Raw genomic sequence first — 23,727 nt, forward strand, 5'->3', positions numbered from 1 at the left:
ACCTCAAATACAGCCTAATCTCTGAATAGGAATAAGAATCATCTTCTCTTTCTAAGACTTCAGCCACCCCTGTATTTATCTGCACCACCGCTCAACCCCTCTCTCTACTACACTAACACTCCCATTCAGTCAATTTATGGATCAGTTCTCTCTCTCTCTCTCTCCTGGCCTTGTCTTGTCCCCCTACTTCCTCTCTCACGTTCCCTCTCTATGACCTGTTTTTAATGCTGGGTTAAGTTATCCTTCCATCACTTTCACCTCCTGAGTGACCAATCCAGGCCTGGTTAGGCTCAACAAAGCCCCCAATCATGACAAGATCCTGAATCGCCACACACACACACACACAAATGGGTGCTGATGTCCATGATAGCCATAGCACGTCTGACTCATGCTTCCTCATATCCTAATGTTACCACCGCCAGGCAGCCCACAGACAGTAGGTCTATTCACCAGTACCTAAGCTATGTTAAAGGAATGGCAGAGCTCCTGATGGACCTAGTGAGGTAGCCTATTCATGGCAGCTCAGCTCAGGGTCATCTCTTCTGACCGGGGAGGTAAAGGCAACGGCAGAGCTGTGATAAGAGTCCTAAAGATTTACATATTTATTGACCCTCATGGAGAGTTTCAGTGGTTAGAATGTGTCATGAGGTGTAAACGCTGGAGTTTCAGTAAGAGTTAGGAGGGGGGAGGGAGTGAGAACATTTCCAGCCTGGCCATTCCCCCTAGCACTTCCTCAAGCCCCCCCCCCTTTCCGTGAATTCTCCAGTCTCTCTAAGCCTGACCTAGACTCACCCAATACACCCTGTTCTGACCTCCAGTCCCCCTCTACCTCCCTATTCCCTCCCCTTGACAGCCTCCCCTGGTTTCTCTTCTATCCCCCATTACCCACGTCTCCCTCAACCCCTCTCTACCCCTACCTCTGCTCCCTAACCATGTTATATCCAGCATCCCTGTAGCTCTTTCTCTAACACCCACGTCTTAGTCTTCCCCGGACCTCTACTCTACTAACCCCCCTCCACCCACCCCTCCAGCCCTCCAACCCCAGCCCTGACCCTGTTTTCAGCTCCCCAGTGAGTCTGTGGACGCAGTAGGCTGTCCGGGGCTGATCTGCTGCCTCGCTGCTTGATCACTTCCAGATGCAGCCTGGAAAATCCCACAGGATTGATCCCACTGCGCAGGGCTTTCTTAAAGGTTCTTTAGATTTAAAGTGGTGAGTTTTTTTCCTGATTGTTTGAGGGCGAGAGCGTGTGTGTCACGACTTCCGCCGAAGTTGGCTCCCCTGCCTGTTCGGGCGGTGCTCGGCGGTCGTCGTCACCTTCCTACTAGCCGCCACCGATCCCTTTTTCGTTTGTCTGTTTGTTTTGTCTTATTAGTTTCACCTGTGTTTCTGTTGTTTTCGGTTAATGAGCTTCCCTATTCCCTAKTAGGTAGACCCGCCCTTGTTTTGTGCRGGATTGTCTTTATGTTACGTGTGTGTGTTTTAGGTAGAGGTGTATTATTTTACTATTTACTTGGCACCCTGTGTTTTGGGTTATCAAGTTGTTCTCTGCGCCCTGTATGTTTGGGCTTATCATTTTTTGTGTGCAATAGTAAAAGGAGCACTTTTCCCAAGTGGAACTCTCTGCGTCTGATTCCTTCACCCACCTAGTCCCGCGTGACAGTGTGTGTGTATTTGTGTGTTTTTGTGTGCATGTGCGTGTAATAACTGATAAGGCAAAGTTGTTCTTTGAAGGTAATGTTTGGGTGAATTGGAGTTACTGCCAGATACACTGAATATACTGTACAGCATTCCCAGTGACTATGTATTTGCGGGGGAAACTTATGTTTTATAAACATTAGCTGTACTAATTTAGCATACTCCTCTGGTTTGTTTGATGACTCTAGCATTGCTTATGTGATCTGTTTGAATGTTAATGCTCTAATTTCCAGGATTTTTGCATTAACCAATAAGCGGTTGCCCAGCAACAGCGGTATCTCAGGTTACATGAGGAGAGACTTGATGTTTTCTGACCTTACATCTATTTATGGTTAATTCTCCTCCAATTTCTCTGTGGGTCAGGATTCTCTTTCTCTCTTTCTCCCTCTTACTTTCTTTTGTTATTTCTCTCTCTCTCATCTTTCTCTCTTTCGCCACCTCCCCCCACTCTCTCCTTATTGAATATTGATAGGGGTTTTAAAGGGAGTTGTTTCAGCCTCAGTGCCAGTGTTTGACTAACAGGGAAATGAATGCTCTGACAGCTGTAATATCTCTTTGTTCTCTAAATCGCCACAGAATCAGCCTTTGTGTACAGAGCTCTAACAATCAAATCGAATCAAATTGTATTTGTCACATGTGCCGTAAACAACAAGTGTAGACCTTCCCGWGAAATGCTTACTTACAAGCCCTTAACCAAGAATGCAGTTTTATGAAGAGTTAAGAAAATATTTAATAAATAAACTAAAATKAAAAAATATWTTTTTTAAAGGAATGCAATAMAATTGCAATAACAGTGCCTTCGGAAAGTATTCAGACCCGTTGACCTTTTCCACATTTTGTTACGTCACAGCCTTATTCTAAAATATATATATTTTTAAAGAATCATCAGCAATCTACACACAATACCCCATAATGACAAAGCAAAAACAGACTGTTAGAATTTTTGCAAATTGATAAAAAATAGAAAACAGAAATACCATATTTACATAAGTATTCAGACCCTTTGCTATGAGACTCAAAATTGAGAGCAGGTGCATCCTGTTTCCATTGGTCATCCTTGAGATGTTTCTACAACTTGATTGGAGTCCAGCTGTGGTAAATTCAATTGATTGGGCATGATTTGGAAAGGCACACACCTGTCTATAAAATGTCCCACAGTTGACAGTGTATGTCAGAGCAAAAACCAAGCCATGAGGGCGAAGGAATTGTCCGTAGAGCTCCGAGACAGGATTGTGTCGAGGCACAGATCTGGGGAAGGGTACCAAAACATTTCTGCAGCATTGATGGTCCCCAAGAACACAGTGGCCTCCATCATTCTTAAATGGAAGAAGTTTGGAACAACCAAGACTCTTCCTAGAGCTGGCCTCCGAGCCAAACTGAGCAATTTGGGAAGAAGGGCCTTGGTCAGGGAGGTGATCAGGAACCCGATGGTCACTCTGACAGAGCGCTAGACCTTCCAGAAGGACAACTATCTCTGCAGCACTCCACCAATCAGGCCTTTATGGTATAGTGGCCAGACGGAAGCCACTCTTCAGTAAAAGACACATGACAGCCCGCTTGGAGTTTGCCAAAAGGCACCTAAAGGACTCAGACCATGTGAAACAAGATTCTCTTGTCTGATTTAAACAAAGATTGAACTCTTTGGCCTGAAAATGTCAAGCATCACGTCTGGAGGAAACCTGGCACCATCCCTATGGTGAAGCAAGGTGRTGGCAGCATCATGCTGTGGGGATGTTTTTCAGCGGCAGGATCGAGGGCTCCAGAGTGCTCAGGACCTCAGACTGGGATGAAGTTTCACCTTCCAACAGGACAATGACACTAAGCACACAGCCAAGACAACACAGGAGTGGCTTCGGGACAAGTCTCTGAATGTCCTTGAGTGGCTCAGTCAGARCCTGGACTTAAAACCCAATCGAACATCTCTGGAGAAACCTGAAAATAGCTGTGCAGCAACGCTCCCCATCCAACCTGACAGAGCTTGAGAGGATCTGCAAAGAAGAATAGGAGAAACTCCCCAAATACAGTTGTGCCAAGCTTGTAGCGTCGTACCCAAGAAGAATCATGGCCGTAAACACTGCCAAAGGTTCTTCAACAAAGTGCTGAGTAAAGGGTCTGAATACTTATGTAAATGTGCAATTTCAGTTTATTATTTTTAACAAATTAGCAAACATTTCTAGAAACCTGTTTATGCTTTGTCAGTATGTGGTATTGTGTATAAATGTTAGGGTAAGGCTGTAACGTACAGTTACAAMATGTGGAAAAAGTCAAGGTGTCTGAATACTTTCCGAAGGCACCGTGTACAGGGGTTACCGGTACCGAATCAATGTGCAGGGGTACAAAAGGCTGCAGTGTCCACTGTCTGCTCTGTTTGTGCGTGTATGTGAGTAATCCTTACCAGACTGTGTGTATCCCTGTCCTGTAGTAGGTCAGATAGGTAGCTGTGACAGAGAGGGTGTGTTGGAGAGTACACCGCTGGACTCACCAGGCCATCATTCCCCTGCACAACACACAACATAGACAATATTACACGCACACACACACACGTAACCTATTCATGTTACTTGGGCATTCATATTAAGTCATTGGAGTCAGGGGTTTGTCCTGAAGTGATGTTATCACAATCTTTAATAAAACCTCTGTGTGGATTCCAAGGCTATAGTAGAGTAATGCCTCACCAAGTCCACATCAGTGCAGAGGAGGATGGTGTAGTTCTCCCCCTGCTCCAGAGGCCTTCCAAGGGCTTGGCCGTTAGGGAGGAGGGGAGAGGGATGCTTCCCATCCAGCCTGTGGACCTGCCTGTCCTCCTTGCATCCCCCTCCTCCTTTCACTCCTCCTCCTCCCCCCACGCTCAGCTTGCGGACGGGGTTGGTGAGCCACTTCTTCAGGGCACTGACGGAGTGCCGCGACCCCCCAGGGGAGGAGGGAGAGCAGGGGCTGGAGATGCCAGAGGCCTGGGGGGCCACGGAGCCTACGGATGGAGTGATACTGCCCTCACTGCCGGCCACAGAGTACGACTCTACAGGGGATACAGAGAGAGAGAGAGGTTTTGGTTATTCAGTTATTGAGGTAATTTAGTCCGACTTGATTTAAGCACAGGTTTTTCTATTGGTTACTTCCTTACAATACCTTGAATTTATAGACTAATGTATTAACAGTACTCCATTTCCCAGTACCAGCTTTTAATACCACAGCAACCAGGCTGTGGTATTACTGCTTTCTAACCCACACAGAGCTCTCATGTGGATATTGCCTTTCYACCTCACAAAAATGTGCTTAAATGATCTGTTTTAAGCCGATAAAGTATTTATACCAATGTAGCACAGGGAGTCACATGCCAGGCCAAAATAAACCACATTTAATCAACAAATCCACAGGTGGAAACTCACTTCACAGTACAAAGAAAGAAACAGAAAGAACAAGATACTTTGGCTCGGACACTGTTTATCTACAGCGGTGCTGTGTGTGTGTGTGTATGTATGTGGTGGGAGGCGGTGGGGGGGGGGGGTAGGAGGCATTCTAAACTAAGCTATGGAGAGAGCTGTTGATTAGACGTCCTAAAATAGTTCAAACGCGACAGCTGACACAGCCATCGAGTCAGCCTGCCGATGTGATATCATCACTGAGAGAGAGGCAGGAAGAGGAGGAACAAGAGTGTGGAGTGGGTCTGCAGGGAGAAAGGGGTAAACATATTGGAGGAGGTTTATGTTAACACATACTGTATATGTCCTCAAAGAGAGTGTGGATATGAGTTTTAAACTCATGCCGTGCTGGGCTGAGCCCGGCCCACCCTGTCTTCTCTCTCAGGGGGTAAGGAGCTGGTGTTTACAGAATAGTATACACTGGCTGACCCCACTGTATATTTGGATTCCAGTGAGACATTTCAATGACAGTGAAAACGAGGAAAGGAAGAGGTACAAAGGGGAAAAGGAGTGAGAAAGAGTGAGAGGAATTGAGAGGCAGGAGATGGAGGGATGAACACAAAGTAAAATAGTTTGAGAGGAGAGCGAGGAAGACAAGAGTGAAGAGTTTTCTTGGGAGATGAATGAGGCCTTGAGAGAACACACTGTCAGCAAGAGCAAGCTGACTGAGACACTGTCTGTCTTGTAGTGATGGAAAAGCAGCTGATGTAAATCATGACAGCCAAAGCCAGCCCTAATCACACATTCTATCCTAACCATTGTTTCCTGTACTCCCAACTTAGCATTAGTGGGCTAATACAAGTGCTGTCACTCACTCACACCACAGAATGAATTCCATTAACTAAGCCTTTAGACTATGGAAAATAGTATGATCTCAAACACACTGCTCTGATTAGGAAGCCCCAACATTAACGTTTGATTTTGTTCTGCTGATCTTAGCAGTGGCTTAAGCTCTTTGTGGCTCTTTGCTGCCACTTTGGCCACCTCCCAGACTCTAACTATGTACCGTCAGCACATTGATTTAAGCCGTAATCATAAGAATGGGGTATCAGGGGCCCAGAGAAAAGCTGAGACAGATATTCTGTAGAAGTCTGACACAGCCATTTTTAGGAGACACCACATTGGCGGTAACACTGTTAATAACATGGCCATTTCTCTGGTACTGGTCACTTTTAATTTATACCCAGCTAGCACATTTAGTTTCTTGGAAGTTGTGCAAATGTATGTTTTGGTTTCACATTGGTTGTGGGAATGAAGCCATACGTTTCCTGACCGTTAAAACTGAACGTTTTTTGAAGTGGAGATTTCATCTGTTCAGGGAACTATTATTTTTAGGTTGCAGGGAGGTTCTGAGAACATTTTACTTTTATTAATGCTCTGAGAATGGAAACTGTAGGTTATTTTGAGTTTCTTTTGAACTTCCCTAAAACTTTTACTAAATATTTCAATAAGAGTTTTAATAACACTGCTAGCTTATTTTCGGTTAACTTTTTTTTACTCCAATCACAGATAGGACACATGGAAATTAATTTCCTTAGGCTTTAATCATGCAAACACATKTATTTTTTATTGTGACATGACATCAGTGAGATTCAAACCTATAATCTTCTGTTTTCTATCCATGAAAGTAGTCCACTGCGTCACCATGATGGAGCTAGAATACAATGTTCTTTTACACATACATTAATTTTGGTCTCTTCAAACAGACTCYATTTCAAAGGAAACAAGCACACATTAAGATGTGTGGCCAATTAGAGGGCAACACACCTGAACACACGTAACAAGATTCAGGATAGAGTTTTGTTGATGCTGAGAACTAAATGTTTTGTAAATGTTTTTACCGTGCATTCAGAAAGTATTCAGACCCCTTCCCTTTTTCCACATTTTGCTACATTACAGCCTTATTCTAAAATTAATTAAATTAATTGTTTTCCTCATCAATCTACACACAATAGCCCATAATGACACAGCAAAAACAGGTTTTATAATTTTTTGAAAATGTATTTAAAATAAAATGCATAAATACCTTATTTACGTAAGTATTCAGACCCTTTGGTATGAGACTCAAAATTGAGCTCAGGTGCATCCTGTTTCCATTGATCATCCTTGAGATGTTTCTACAACTTGATTGGAGTCCAAGGCACACACCTGTCTATATAAGGTCCCACAGTTGACAGTGAATGTCAGAGCAAATCCAAGCCATGAGGTCGAAGGAATTGTACGTAGAACTCCAAGACAGGATTGTGATGAGCAACAGATCTGGGGAAGGGTACCAAAACATTTCTGCAACATTGAAAGGCCCCCAAGAACACAGTGACCTCCATCATTCTTAAATGAAAGAAGTTTGGAACCACAGACTCTTCCTAGAGCTGGCWGCCCGGCCAAACTGAGCATTCGGTAAAGGGCCTTGGTCAGGGAGGTGACCAAGAACCCGATGGTCACTCTGACAGAGCTCTAGAGTTCCTCTGTGAAGATGGGAGAACCTTCCAGAAGTACAACCATCTCTGCAGGACTCCAACAATCAGGCCTTTATGGTAGAGTGGCCAGACAGAGTTTGCCAAAAGGCACCTAAAGGACTCTCAGAACATGAGAAACAAGATTCTCTGGTCTGATGAAACCAAGATTGAACTCTTTGGCCTGAATTTCAAGTGTCATGTCTAGAGGAAACCTGGCACCATCCCTACGTTGAAGGATGGTGGTGGCAACATCATGTTGTGGGGACATTTTTTCAGCGGCAGGGACTGGGAGACTAGTCAGAATCGAGGGAAAGATGAACGGAGCAAAGTACAGAGAGATCCTTGATGAATAGCTGCTCCAGAGCGCACAGGACCACAGACTGGGGCGAAGGTCCACCTTCCCACAGGAAAACGACCCTAAGCACACAGCCAAGACAACGCAGGAGTGGCTTCGGGACAAGTCTCTGAATGTCCTTGAGTGACTCAGCCAGACCCTAACCAAATCAAACGGCTCTGGAGAGACCTGAAAATAGCTGTGCAACAACACTCCCCATCCAACCTGACCAAAGATTGGTTCACGTCCATAGATCTGAAGGATGCGCTTTTTCATTTAGTCATAATTTATACAGCCTCCACAMAAACGGTTTAATTTTGAGGGTGTGGCCTACAAGTTTCTGGTCCTGCCTTTCGGGCTGTCCCTAATCCTTGCACCTTTTCTACAGTTATGTTACGTTTGATGCTGGAGCTCCGAGATATGTGTAAAAATTGCTAAGCAGTGTACTTCGAAGCAGTGTGCCGATGACTGACTGTATCATTTTATCGGAAGCACGTGATCAATGACGTCCAAAGCTTAATTTCCTTGAACAACCACCTGATTGTTTTGGTATTGGTGGGACAGCATCTATAATCATGTGGCTGCTCTAAATACTTTTGACCAGCAGGTGCCACTAGCGTATACTGTGCTGATCAAAGCCTGGAGTAATGAACCTATTTCAATGTAATTATCTGAAAAATCCCAATGCTTCAGGAAGCTTCGTTTCCCTGTCATTACTTTTCTATGGTGGTGGAAGCGGATTTGGCACCGGTGGGGCCTATCTGGACGTTTGGCTGTAATTGAGGGAACAGGTGGAGCTCCACACTGCCACGCTGGTTTTCCGTATTCAGTCTCTGGGGTTCATAGTGAATCACAAGAAAAGCTGTTTGACTCTAGCTCAGCATCTGGGTCTTCTTCTGAACTTGGTTCTGAAGCATGCATTTTTGTCGCAACAAAAGAGGGTCGCATTCCAGCTCTGTCTGGCACAGTTTCAGCTGGGGCACTCGGTGCCTTTTTGCTTGTGGCTGCAGTTATTTGGTCTGATGGCCTTTATGATACCTGTGGTGCATCTGGGACTTCTGTGTATGTGTCTGTTTCAGAGCTGAGTGATTGCTACAAGTCTGGACGCATCTCACCACTGACATCGGTTGCTCATGGTATCCCTGTCTTGCCTAAGGGCGTTGACTCCTTGTAAGGTCCGATAACAGGACAGTGGTGGTGCACATAAACAGGCAGTAGGGATGGAGTTTCTCTCTTTGCTGAACCTGGCCCATTATCTGCTCTTATGGAGCAGTGAGCATGTCCTGTCGCTCAGGGTGATGCATCTTCCTGGATCTCTACGTGGGTGCGGATCTACTTTCCCGGGGGGGGGGTCGTATCTCTATGGAGTGGAGACTGGTGGTTGTCTAGATATGGGACCAGTTAGCCAGGGCTAACATAGATCTTCACTCATTGTGAGAAAACGTGCATTGTTGTCTGTTCTTCTCAATGGGGGAACTGGGCACTCCGTTGGGAACGGATGCTTTGGCATATCAGTGGCCTCGGACCCTACTCTATGCGTTTCCTCCGGTGGGCTTGATTCAGGCCACCGTAGAGAGGGTCCGTCAGGAGGGTCTGTTGTTGAATCTGGTGGCTCAAACCAGTGTCTAAGCCTATGTCACCAACCTGGGACCTGGCTTTGGTCCTGGATGTTATGTGTAAGCCTTCGTTTGAACCACTGGAGTCTGTGGAGCTGAAGGTCCTTTCCTACAATAATGCCCTGCTCATGGCCGTGGCATCGGCCAAGCGTGTTGGAGATCTCCACACACTATCAGTACAGCTTTCCTGTTCGGAGTTCGTGCCTGGTAACTCCAAAGTGATGTTATGTCCTAATGCAGCTTTTGCTCCCAAGGTTATGTCTATTTCTTACAGGTCCCTGGCTTTTGAGACGGAGCACCTCCTCCGTTTGCTTCCTCTGAGCAATGGAGGTTGAATGGCTAAAGAAATAAGTACATGGAACTAAGAGATAGCCTAGCCCTAAGCCAATGTAGCAGTAGGCCTATAACTTCCTTGTCAACTAAGTAAAAATACATAAAGCCAACAAATAAAAATAGATGATGAAAATGCAGGTTATTTCAATCACATTCACCTCTCTACTCTGCCTGTCTGCCTCCCTTTGTATCTGTCTTGACTTGAGCTATCGCTAGTGAAGTGCAACATTGTATTAAATCAATCAACTGAGTGAGAGTCCAGCCCAATGACTGTAGCCTAAACATGAGAGTCTGGCCCGAAGCTGTCCCTAGCGAACTTGTAACATTGTAGCAGCTAGCCTATTCCAGTGAGCTTGGGACATACACAGCTGTTTTTGCCCAAAGGGAAATGTGTTCAGGTATTTTATGACGTTTCCACTGGATATATGGGATCCTCAGAGCATGGCATTTTGCTCTTTTACACTGAGGCCTGGTGATTATCAAGGGGGAGAGTGTTGTAAATATTTTTCAAATAGCCTACCCTACTGTCAGGAACGATTGTTATTCACAATGGATTTTATTTTTAAAAACTGACTTTGTTGACTGTGTGAGGTGAAGAAAAAATGACTGAGAAGCTCAGCTTATTAGTGGTGGTGAGTTAAGTCAATAAGAAATCAGACATCGCCAAATGGGTACTTTCATACATTTGCTTGCAGCAGGCTAGTTAGCYTACTTCTGTGCATGCTCAGGTGCGCACGCTGATTCAACATTAAGAGGACAGAGAAAACAGACACATCCTAATTGCTCACACGAAGCGCTCCAAACAAAATACAATGACAAAATTGGGGGGAAAAACTTGTAAATGACAGTATGAAATAAACCAAAACTTGTGTAGCAGGTATTGGGACAGGTATTGGGACAAATTCACTTGTGTATTAAAGAAGTAAAAAGTTAAATATTTGGTCCCATATTCATAGCAGGCAAGGACTACATCAAGCTTGTGATTCTACAAATTGGTTGGATGCATTTGCTGTTTGTTTTGGTCGTGTTTCAAATTATGTGCCCAATAGAAATTATTGGTAAATAATGTATTGAGTCATTTGGAGTCCCCCGCGAAAAATGCTAACCTCCCCTGTTATTGTAATGGTGAGAGGTTAGCATGTCTTGGGGTATGATATTTGTGTGTGTAACTTTCTTACTCACCATTATTCACGATTCATTAACCTCTAACGAGTCACCCTCCCGGATCCGGGATCCTCCTCATCAAAAAAGCTGACTAGCATAGCCTAGCCTAACGGGACAGGGATATCATATAATATAATTTTCATGAAATCACAAGTCCAATACAGCAAATGAAAGATAAACATCTTGTGAATCCAGCCATCATTTCCGATTTTTTTAAATGTTTTACAGTGAAAACACAATATGTATTTCTATTAGCTAACCACAATAGCCAAAGACTCAACCGCATATTTTCACCATGTTTCTACCGCATAGGTAGCTATCACAAAACCGACCAAATAGAGATATAATTAGTCACTAACCAAGAAACAACTTCATCAGATGACAGTCTTATAACATTTTATACAATACATTTATGTTTTGTTCGAAAAATTTGCATATTTGAGGTATAAATCATAGTTTTACATTGCAGCTACCATCACAAATAGCACCGAAGCAGCCAGAATAATTACAGAGATCAACGTGAAATACATAAATACTCATCATAAAACATTTATGAAAAATACATGGTGTACAGCAAATGAAAGATAAACATCTTGTGAATCCAGCCAATAGTTTTACAGCGAAAACACAATATATATTTCTATTAGCTCACTACAGTAGCCAAACACACAACGCAATTTACTCCCTGCCAAAATAGCTTGCACAAAACCGACAGAATAGAGATAAAATTAATCACTAACCTTGAACAACTTCATCAGATGACAGTCTTATAACATCAGGTTATACAATACACTTATGTTTTGTTCGAAAATGTGCATATTTAGAGCTGCAAACCGTGGTTGTACATTGTGAATATGTAGCAACATTTCCCCAGAATGTCCGGAGCTATTTTGGACACTCACCTAATCTGACCAAAGAACTCATCATAAACTTTACATAAAAATACTTGTTGTATGGCAAATGAAAGATACACTGGTTCTTAATGCAACCGCCGTGTTAGATTTTTAAAAAGAACTTTACCATAACAAACAGCTTGCGTTATTGCGAGACAGCGCTCGCCAAAACGGCRGAGAATAGGAATCAACATTTTCCACAGAAATACGAAATAACATCATAAATTGTTCTTACTTTTGCTGAGCTTCCATCAGAATGTTGTACAAGGAGTCCTTGGTCCAGAATAAATCGTTGTTTGGTTTTAGAATGTCCTTTTCTTCTGTCGAATTCGCGCCACAATGCTAGCCAATGTTGATAACGTTCCCAACTTCTCTCGACGCAAAGAACGGAAAACTCCAAAAGTCCCAATAAACGTTGAATAATCTGATAAAACTCGGTTGAAAAAACCTACTTTACGATGTTATTATCACATGTATCAAATAAAATCAGAGCCGGAGATATTCGCCGTGTATACCGAACGCTTATCAGAAGACAATGTCGAGGTACTTCGCGCGCCTTGGTAGACAAAGAAAATTCCTGACCTGCCACTCCAAAAGCTCTTGTTCGGCCTCAGATCAAGCTAGACACCCCATTCCACCTTCCACTGCCTGTTGACATCTAGTGGAAGGCGTATGAAGTGCATGCATATCGATAAATATAAAGCAATTGAATAGGCAGGCCCTGAAACAGAGCCTCGTTTTCAGATTTTTCACTTCCTGCATGGAAGTTTGCTGCAAAATGAGTTCTGTTTTACTCACAGACATAATTCAAACAGTTTTAGAAACTTCTGAGTGTTTTCTATCCAATAGTAATAATAATATGAATATTGTATGATCTAGAAAAGAGTACGAGGCCGTTTCATTTGGGCACGATTTTTTCCAAAGTGAAAACAGCGCCCCCCTATTGACAAGAMGTTTTAAGGATAATCCGTAATCATGGTAGCATCCACAAATTTCTAGAGTACCAAGCATGACGTAGTCATTGCGTGCTATGAATATGGGACCCAATACTTTACTTTTTTCTACTTTAATGCACATAAGTGAATTTTGTCGCAATAATATGTTTGCAGGAGTGCAGAGCCAAAACAACAAAACATGTGTCACTGTCCCAATACTTTTGGAGCTCACTGTATCTTTAGGAAGCCCTTTAATTCAAATAGATGTCCTTTCCTTYAGACCCCCTTCGGGACGGCAGGTAGCCTAGTGGTTAGCGTGTTGGGCCAGTAAACGAAAGGTTGCTGGATCGAATCCCTGAGCTGACAAGGTAAATATCTGTTGTTCTGCTCCTGAACAAGGCAGTTAACTCCCTGTTCCCTGGTAGGATGTCATTGTAAATAAGAATTTGTTCTTTACTGACTAGCCTAGTTAAAGAAAAAAGGAAGCGCTCAGCACAATTACAGTTACAAATCTTTCTCTCAGCTACTATTTTTATTCCTTCATCACCCTGTCTTTTATTTTCCTTTCCTCTCTCTCTCTCGCTCTCTCTCTCTCTCTCTCTCCCTCCCTCCTACTGTGTCCACATCCCTCATACTGTGTCCACGTAGTGAGGTGGTCTCGTTTGTTTTATCTTGCAGTGTCACGACTTCCACCGAAGGTGGCTCCTCTCCCTGTTCGGGCGGCGCTCAGCGGTCGTCGTCGCCGGTCTACTAGCTGCCACCGATACTTTCTTCTTTTCATTTGGTTATGTCTGTCTGGTGTTTCACCTGTGTTCGTTTAGTGTAATTAGGGGGGATATTTTATCTCGCCATACCCTCTGGGTTTTTGTGCGGGATTGTTACGTTTGCTGTCATTTCGTTTGGGTTGTGTTTTCTTGTGTTCTGTTGAACAGGTGTTTTTTTCCTGGACGGTGTCTGGTTGTTTTGAGGCTACTGTTGTAGTCCTGTTTCCTGTTCTTTAGACTTGTTAATAAAACGCCCAGGTTGAAATTTKCTCCCTCCTCCACACCCACTTCTCCTTGGGGAGATTATCTGACATGCAGTCAACAAACTCTCATTTTGACCCTGCTGGTCATCTATGAACGTTTGAACATCTTGAAGAACAATCTGGCCTTAATGGCCATGTACTCTTATAATCTCCAGCCAATAGAGGACTGGCCACCCCTCAGAGCCTGTTTCCTCTCTAGGTTTCTTCCTAGGTTCCTTCCTATGGAGTTTTTCCAAGCCACCATGCTTCTACATCTGCATTGCTTGCTCTATGGGGTTTTAGGCTGGGTTTCTGAATAAGCACCTTGTGACATATGCTGATGTAAAAAGGGCTTTATAAATACATTTAATTGTTTTGATTGATGGCTTGGCAGACCTATCAATTTCCAGACGTGTGTGTGTGGGTATTAAGCTACACTGCACTTTAACCTCATTGTATAATTTCCTCATTGTGTCACTGTCTTAATAMTTTTGGAGCTCACCGTATATCCTTTTGTCTACTTTTTACTGTTACCGAAGAACCCTTGTTGAACCCCACATGCCTTGCTCCCAGACAGACTAAATTACTTTTTTGCTCGCTTTGAGGACAATACAGTGCCACTGACACGGCCCGCTACCAAAACTTGCGGGCTCTCCTTCACTGCAGCCGASGTGAGTAAAACATTTAAACGTGTTAACCCTTGCAAGGCTGCAGGCCCAGACGGCAATCTCAGCCGCGTCCTCAGAGCATGAGCATGTCCTCAGACCAGCTGGCTGGTGTGTTTACGGACATATTCAATCAATCCTTATCCCAGTCTGCTGTTCCCACATGCTTCAAGAGGGCCACCATTGTTCCTGTTCCCAAGAAAACTAAGGTAACTGAGCTAAACGACTACCGCCCCGTAGCACTCACTTCCGTCATCATGAAGTGCTTTGAGAGACTAGTCAAGGACCATATCACCTCCACCCTACCTGACACCCTAGACCCACTCCAATTTGCTTACCGACCCAATAGGTCCACAGATGACGCAATCGCAACCACACTGCACACTGCCCTAACCCATCTAAACAAGAGGAATACCTATGTGAGAATGCTGTTCATCGACTACAGCTCAGCATTTAACACCATAGTACCCTCCAAACTCGTCATCAAGCTCGAGACCCTGGGTCTCGACCCCGCCCTGTGCAACTGGGTACTGGACTTCCTGACGGGCCGCCCCCAGGTGGTGAGGGTAGGTAACAACATCTCCACCCCGCTGGAATCCTCAACACTGGGGCCCCACAAGGGTGCGTTCTGAGCCTCTCCTGTACTCCCTGTTCACCCACGACTGCGTGGCCATGCACGCCTCCAACTCAATCATCAAGTTTGCGCACGACACTACAGTGGTGGGCTGATTACCAACAACGACGAGACGGCCTACAGGGAGGAGGTGAGGCCCTCGGAGTGTGGTGTCAGGAAAATAACCTCACACTCAACGTCAACAAAACAAAGGAGATGATTGTGGACTTCAGGAAACAGTAGAGGGAGCACCCCCCTATCCACATCGACAGGACAGTAGTGGAGAGGGTAGTAATAGGGTAGTAGTTCCTTGCGCTACACATCACGGACAAACTGAATTGGTCCACCCACACAGACAGCGTTGTGAAGAAGGTCAGCAGCGCCTCTTTCAACCTCAGGAGGCTGAAGAAATTCGCTTGTCACCAAAAGCACTCACAAAATTCTACAGATGCACAATCAAGAGCATCCTGTCGGGCTGTATCACCGCCTGGTACGGCAACTACTCCGCCCACAACCGTAAGGCTCTCCAGAGGTAGTGAGGTCTGCACAACGCATCACCGGGGGCAAACTACCTGCCCTCCAGACACGACACCACCGATGTCAAGGAAGGCCATAAAGATCATCAAGGACAACAACCACCCGAGCCACTGCCTGTTCACCCCGCTATCATCCAGAAGGCGAGGTCAGTACAGGTGCATCAAAGCAGGGACCGAGTGAAAAACAGCTTCGATCTCAAGGCCATCAGATTGTTAAACAGCCACCACTAACATTTAGTGGCTGCTGCCAACATACTGACTCAACTCCAGCCACTTTAATAATGGGAATTGATGGAAATGTATGTAAAAATGTATCACTAGCCACTTTAAACAATGCCACGTAATATAATGTTTACATACCCTACATTACTCATCTCATATGTATGTACTGTACTTTATACCATCTACTGCATCTTGCCTATGCCGTTCTGTACCATCACTCATTCATATATCTTTATGTACATTTTCTTTATCCCTTTACACTTGTGTGTATAAGGTAGTAGTTGTGGAATTGTTAGGTTAGATTACTCGTTGGTTATTACTGCATTGTCGGAACTAGAAGCACAAGCATTTCGCTACACTCGCATTAACATCTGCTAACCATGTGTRTGTGACAAATAAAATGTGATTTGATTTGAAAAACTATTCCACTTTCCCCTCACTTCTATATATATCGTTTATGTGTGACGTAAAGGTATGCAGAGGCCTTAACATAGATCAAATCTCATATGTTTAGAAATAGTAGGTTTACAGAGGGATAACTGGGGGATGAAAAAGAATGCTCCATTTACATAAGTCACACGCACTTACACACACACACCTTATGGACCTGTAGGCGTATGTCTTTTGTGTAACAATCAAAAGCTCTCTCTGGCTGTGTGCCGTGATCTTCCTGTACCCAGTCTGCTGAGAATGTCTCTCTCACACCACTGCTCTCCTGTTGTGGTGGGTTGGATTTCCCATTGATTGAGTGACAGCTCAGCTCATGGGGCGGAGCGAGGTCTTGTGGGTTTGTGTGTGTGGTTGTGTCCCAAATGGCAGCCTATTCCCTACATAGTGCACTACGTTTGACCAGAGCCCTATGGGCCTTAGTCAAAAGTAGTACACGTTATAGGGAACAGGGTGCCATTTGGGATGTAACCTGTGTTTTTCTAATCCCATAGGCCCAGTGCCTGTATCTGTCATGACTGACTCTGTGACTGCTTACATCAGGACCTCCAGCACATCAGCAGCCAGCCTGTTCAATCTCTACAGGATTAAAACTTGACTTTACCATTGTGATAGACAGACAGAGACAAATCAACTGATAAAATACAATAATAACATGTTGGCTACTATGGTACTGTTTTCACGTCCCCCGAATCCTGAATCTTAGTCTTGAGAATTAGAAATGGCAAATTTCACAAATGGCAAAGCTCCATGGAGCAGGCTGCTGTGGACAGGAGTGATCTGGCTCATGACTGCAGAAACAGGGCATATCAACAGGGCTTATCTTGTCCTGCTGGAAACTGGTCAGTCACACACACACGCACGCACATACACAATACACATACAGTTGTAAAGTTGGAAGTTTACATACACTTAGGTTGGAGTCATTAAAACTTGTTTTTCAACCACTCCACAAATTTCTTGTTAAGAAACTATAGTTTTGGCAAGTCGGTTAGGACATCTACTTTGCATGACACAATTTTTCCAACAATTGTTTACAGACAGATTATTTAACTTATAATTCACTGTTTCACAATTCCAGTGGGTCAGAAGTTTACATACACTAAGTTGACTGTGCCTTTAAACAGCTTGGAAAATTCCAGAAAATTATGTCATGGCTTTAGAAGCTTCTGATAGGCTAATTGACATAATTTGAGTCAATTGGAGGTGTACCTGTAGATGTATTTCAAGGCCGACCTTCAAACTCAGTGCCTCTGCGTGACATCATGGGAATATCAAAGAAAATCAGCCAAGACCTCAGAAAAAACATTGTAGACTCCACAAGTCTGGATCATCCTTGGAGCAATTTCCAAACGCCTGACGGTACCACGTTCATTCATCTGTACAAACAATAGTACGCAAGTATAAACACCATGGGACCACGCAGCCGTCATACCACTCAGGAAGGAGACGCGTTCCTAGAGATGAACGTACTTTGGTGCGAAAAGTGCAAATCAATCCCAGAACAACAGCAAAAAGACCTTGTGAAGATGCTGGAGGAAACAGGTACAAAAGTATCTATATCCACAGTAAAACGAGTCCTATGTCGACATAACCTGAAAAGCCACTCAGCAAGGAAGAGCCACTGCTCCAAAACCGCCATAAAAAACAGACTATGGTTTGCAACTGCATATGGGGACAGAGATCGTACTTTTTGGAGAGATGTCCTCTGGTCTGATGAAAACAAAAATAGAACTGTTTGGCCATAATGACCATTGTTATGTTTGGAGGAAAAAGGGGAGGCTTGCAAGCCGAAGAACACTATCCAACCGTAAAGCACGGGGTGGCAGCATCATGTTGTGGCGTGGTTGCTGCAGGAGGGACTGGTACACTTCACAAAATAGATGGCATCATGAGGTAGGAAAAGTATGTGGATATATTGAAACAACATCTCAAGACATCAGTCAGGAAGTTAAAGCTTGGTCGCAAATGGTCTTCCAAATGGACAATGACACCAAGCATACTTCCAAGTTGTGGCAAATTGGCTTAAGGACAACAGAGTCAAGGTATTGGAGTGGCCATCACAAAGCCCTGACCTCAATCCCTATACAAACTTTGTTGGCAGAACTGAATAAGCGTGTGCAAGCAAGGAGGCTACAAACCTGACTCAGTTACACCAGCTCTGTCAGGAGGAATGGGCCAAAATTCACCCACTTATTGTGGGAGCTTGTGGAAGGACTACCCGAAACGTTTGACCAAGTTAAACAATTTAAAGGCAATGCTACCAAATACTATATTGAGTGTATGTAAACTTCTGACCCACTGGGAATGTGATGAAAGAAATAAAAGCTTAAATAATCATTCTCTCTACTATTATTCTGACATTTCACATTCTTAAAAAAAGTGGTGATCCTAACTGACCTAAGACAGGGAATTTTACTATGATTAAATGATTAAATGTCAGGAATTGTGAAAAACTGAGTTTAAATGTATTTGGCTAAGGTGTATGTAAACTTCCGACTTCAACTGTACACACACACAGACAGACACACACACAGAAGATGGGATCCACTTTTGTGACCTACTTAAGGTAGAGCCCTGCTCTCAGACAACCATGGTAAAAGGGTCTTCCCAGTCTAAAGAGGACAGGACTACTACTACCCATATAGAGCCCTGTGTTACTCAGCATACAGCTACACATGGTTATGGTCACTTATAGCCAGGCCATACAAAACCCTTATCTACAGTACACTACAGTAACCTACTTACTCGACAGCAGGACACTACACATGGATCCTCACAAGTGGAGAATGTAGTCCTAAAGTTACCTACTACAGACAGTAGCCATGGAAATATGTGACAAATGTACTTTTCAAAGGGCTATTTAGATCAGCCATACTGGTTAGGTTTGAATTGGCTCCAAAGTCAAACCAAATCTCTTTGGAAATATGTGGGGTGTGATAACAGGGTCAGAGCCACATGACTTATAACCGTGGCGGCTTAGGGTCATGAAATATTGTGTAGCTGAAGGGCGTTGGGTGGCGGTTGAATAAAGAGAAAACAATACATTAACAACATGTATTATTTGTGAAATTCATGTCTATAGGCTACATTTAGTTTTTTTCCATTATTTTTTCTGGCATTAGTGGGTAGCCTAAGCTTTAGGGCTAACTGTAGCGCGCCAAATACACACAATTGCAGGTGCATCATGCAATCTGAGGGCACAAAGTATGTCATGGATGCTGGGGTCGTCTAAAATGTTATCGTTTCTGGCAATCTAGAGCCATAAATCATTATGCTTAATTCTACATAAAAAATATTTTCATTTTACTGCATGTCTAAGCATACCTCTTGAGCTGTGTGTATCCTCCTGACCTGTGTTTTTTTGCTAAAATCTGGGTAAAGGTTGAACGCAACGTGAGTCAGTACAGTTAGTAATTGCTTGCTTTTCTTAAGTCTACTAACCTTGCCAGCAGGCATGCCAGCTAATAAAGTTAGACAAGCTAGCTACTCAAACTTGATTGATAGCCTTAAATGGCTTCTTGGTAGCTAGTTATGAAGTTTAGAGATTGGGAAACTATCTGGGCTGGCTAAAGCCAAATTGCTAGGTGGCWAGTAGTATTACAGAGAAGAAGAAAAATCTTAAACAAAAAATAATATATACATTTTTTTTAAAGGACAAATCTGAGGTGGCACATGATTGTATGTAGTTTCTTGCAAAAGCCCTCTGTGACTTTAAAGAATAATTGTAGAAATGAAATGCTTTTTATTGTGTTGAGTTGACATAAATCCAGTTACTGTAGTTGCATTTTAGGAGGTTGGTTTGATAGCTAATGCTTTGGTCTATCAAAATATATGTTTTAAATGTTGTTAATATTAACACAAATATTTGATATTGTCCCATCTTTTAAGAATCCTTGAGCTGTAAAACCGCAACGTTGTCTCCCAGCTTCATGGCAAAACATGTAAAATAGCATGAGATTAGCTATAAAACTGCAAATCTTTCATGGGCAGTACACAATTTCTATACAGTGAATTTCAATCATAGATGAAGACAGTAGGTAATTTAAGACAGAAACAATAGGATGGAGGTTGGTCGGGGAGGATGGGTAGGCTTTCAACACGAATGTCTAGCAACCTGAAGGTTGTGTGTTCGAATCATGGAGAACTTTAGCATTTTAGCTAATTAGCAACTTTGCCACTACTTATTACTTGTTAGCTACTGTGCAACTACTTAGCATGTTACCTAACCCTTCCCCATAACCCTAACCTTAACCCTTTAACCTAACTCCTAACCTTAAACTTAACCCTTTAACTACTTAGCTAGCATGTTACCTAACCATAACCATAACCCTTAAACCTAACCCTAACCCCTAACCTTAATCTTAACCCCTAGCCTAGCTAATGTTAGCCACCTAGCTAATGTTAGCAAAAACAAATTGGAATTTGTGTAATGTACACGAACGAATGCGTTATAAAGAAATCAAATTGTGTAATACACACAAAATACATTGTGATGAACTTAGTGTTATGAATTTCGAATAAAGAATTTGTGTCTATTTCAAAATAAACTGTGCCTTTAGATGAGGTCATCCCCACTGCAGTAAACTGTGGACTGTTTGGCTGTGATGGCTCCTATGGCTAGCTGCTCTAAACTTCCTGTCGGAAAGCTGCCAAGGCAAATACCCCTCAGTGCACACTGCTCTCATCAGCAAACTATGAATCTGTTATAGAACAATTTAACCCTTTCCTATCCTCTCCCATCCAATTAGTATTAACTCTGCTCATAGCCAAAAAAGGGTACAGAAACTGTCACTGTCCATCCCTGGAAAGCGAGGGATTATACTGTGTTTTATACACCGAACATTATCATTCTGGTTTCACATGAGCCTGAGTAATTTAATCTGATAATGATCCTTAATCTGGTACACCCAAATAAAACAGGACTGTTTGTTTTTGTGACCTGGTTCAATCCACATTGTTTCCATGTCATTTCAATCCCAAAATTCTATGTGATGGCGTTGAATCATCATGGAAAACTGATTGGATTTGGAAAGAGTAATCAGTTTAAGGGAATTTAATATTTTTAATACTTTTAGCCTAACCTTTTTGTTGATTTCACATTGAATTCATGTTAGTTGACAACTCAACCAAATGTAAATCAAAACTAGACGTTGAAATGATGTCTGTGCCCAGTGGGTTCTCTAAATGTCAGCAATCATAGATACACTGTAGGGCCAGGATCATATGTTCAAGAAAAGGAAAAACTCCAGGCCCTGATCATAAACAGTGTGCATTAGGAAAGTCTGTGGTGAAGAAGTGAATACAACACACTGACTATTGCTTCATCTTGACATTCCATCAAGAGCAGCTGACCCAGAGGAACTCCCTTGGTTCCATCTAACTCACAGCAGAGGCTTTCACACTGACGAGACCAGCGATGGAGCGTCAGCTCAACCACACTTCACCACCATCATTTCCTTTTTAGTTACTTTGTATCAGGTTTATTTTTACACTTACCGGCAGTGATGACCTCATACACACACACACACAGACTGGGTAATTAGTCAGAGTTTATGTGCTGCAGTAGTTTAGGAGTCAGAGACGCTAAATTCTCTTTGAGGGCTCTGAGTGTGTTTCCGAGCACGTTTTCCCAAACATTTTCATAACATATTCAGTCTTTCTCACTTTGTGTTTGTATACAGTTCACTGATTATTGAGCCTAATGAAAAGTGGGAAGAGAGGATGAGGAAGAGAGGAGAGAAAAAAAATAAAAGTTTGTGTGTGAGTGACAAAATTAGTGAGCAAGTTCGAGGAAAAGACATTGGCCTTGATAAGTACAGTATAAAAACATCACCAGCCTCCGAATTCAGTTAAATTTGCTTGAATTGCTTTCAATTGTGAGCTATTAAAACTATTAATACAGATTTTTCCATCATGAAAGGAGGGGTCTTGATTCTGCCTTATAAGCTGATGACAAAGAGAGAAAACACAGCTAGCACATAATGTTCTGAAAACCGTGTTTCTTAGAGCTTGGTGAGAGCTTGATTGTCCTATGGTTATTTTGCATACAACCTTCCCACAACTTTCTGGGAATGTTGCAGGATATTGCTTGGCTTTGGAACATTCTCAGCACATTTAAGGAACATGACAAAATAAGGCTATTTTCTTGGCATTTCATTACTTTAACAGAACRTTTCCTAAAAGTTCAAACATGGTTACATTTAATTATATTTTTGGTCATGTTCTAGGAACGTTCTCCAACTGGTTTGACATTGGGAATGTTGTCAAACAGTCCAGAGAACGTTAAGAAACAATGTTCTTGTCACGCCCTGACCTGAGATATCTCTGTTTTATTTATATTTTGGTTASGTCAGGGTGTGACTAGGGTGGATTACGCTAGTTTTGTATTGTCTAGGGGTTTTGTATTGTCTAGGGATTTTGTATGTCTAGAGTTTTGTAGGTCTAGGTATTTGTATGTTTATGGTGGCCTGATATGGTTCCCAATCAGAGGCAGCTGTTTATCGTTGTCTCTGATTGGGGATCATATTTAGGTAGCCATTTCCCCTTTGGTGTTTGTGGGTCTTATTCTATGTTTAGTTGCCTGTCTGAACTATTCATATAGCTTCACGTTTCGTTCGTTTTGTTAGTTTGTTCACTGTTCTTTCTTTAATAAAAGAAGAATGTACGCACACCACGCTGCACCTTGGTCCGATTCATACGACGAACGTGACAGTTCTTCTGTGTGAATTTCAATACTTCAGCATAACGTTTTCTGCAGGTTTCCTCATGGTTCTATTTAAAGTCATGTTCTCAGAATGTTCAGAGAATGTTAAGAAACAATGTTCTTCTGTGGGAATTTCAGTACTTTAGCATAAAATTTTCTGCCGGTTTTCTCATTGTTCTATTTAAAGTGATGTTCTCAGAACATAAAGACAACATTCCATAAAAAAACACAAGAAAACATTAGTAACGTTCAAAGATCTTGATGAGTGCTTGTTTTCTTTGAAATAAAAATTAACAGCTTTGTATGAGTTTAAAAAAAAACATGGCACGGTAGCTATATCCTGGTGGCGCAGAACAGAATATARAGAACAGAAGATCATAGGTTGGAATCTCACTGACGACCATGCCATAATAAAAAATAAATGTGTTTGCATGATTAATGACAAAGCAAATTAATTTCCATGTCCTATCTTGTCATGCCCTGACCTTAGAGATCCTTTTAATTCTCTATTTGGTTAGGTCAGGGTRTTATTAGAGTGGGCAATCTATGTTTTCTATTTCTTTGTTGGCCGGGTATGGTTCCCAATCAGAGGCAGCTGTCTATCGTTGTCTCTGATTRGGGATCATACTTAGGCAGCTTTTTCCCACCTGTAGTTTGTGGGAGCTTGTTTTTGTATTGTTGCTGTT

General features: G+C 42.8%; 1 protein-coding gene across 1 annotated transcript in view; it reads right to left on the reverse strand.

The window, feature by feature from the left end:
• arhgef25b (Rho guanine nucleotide exchange factor (GEF) 25b) overlaps positions 1-23,727 on the reverse strand; it is a 45,746-nt gene that overhangs the window by 10,831 nt on the left and 11,188 nt on the right. The window contains exons 2-3 of the mRNA XM_023996593.2: positions 4,372-4,712; positions 4,092-4,193 (exon numbers count right to left, since the gene is read on the reverse strand). Of these exons, the coding sequence (XP_023852361.1) occupies positions 4,092-4,193; positions 4,372-4,712 (443 nt within the window). The remainder of the gene's footprint in view (positions 1-4,091; positions 4,194-4,371; positions 4,713-23,727) is intronic.

This window comes from Salvelinus sp. IW2-2015, linkage group LG11 (assembly GCF_002910315.2).
Source record: "Salvelinus sp. IW2-2015 linkage group LG11, ASM291031v2, whole genome shotgun sequence".
In the NCBI taxonomy this organism is placed as follows: domain Eukaryota; kingdom Metazoa; phylum Chordata; class Actinopteri; order Salmoniformes; family Salmonidae; genus Salvelinus; species Salvelinus sp. IW2-2015.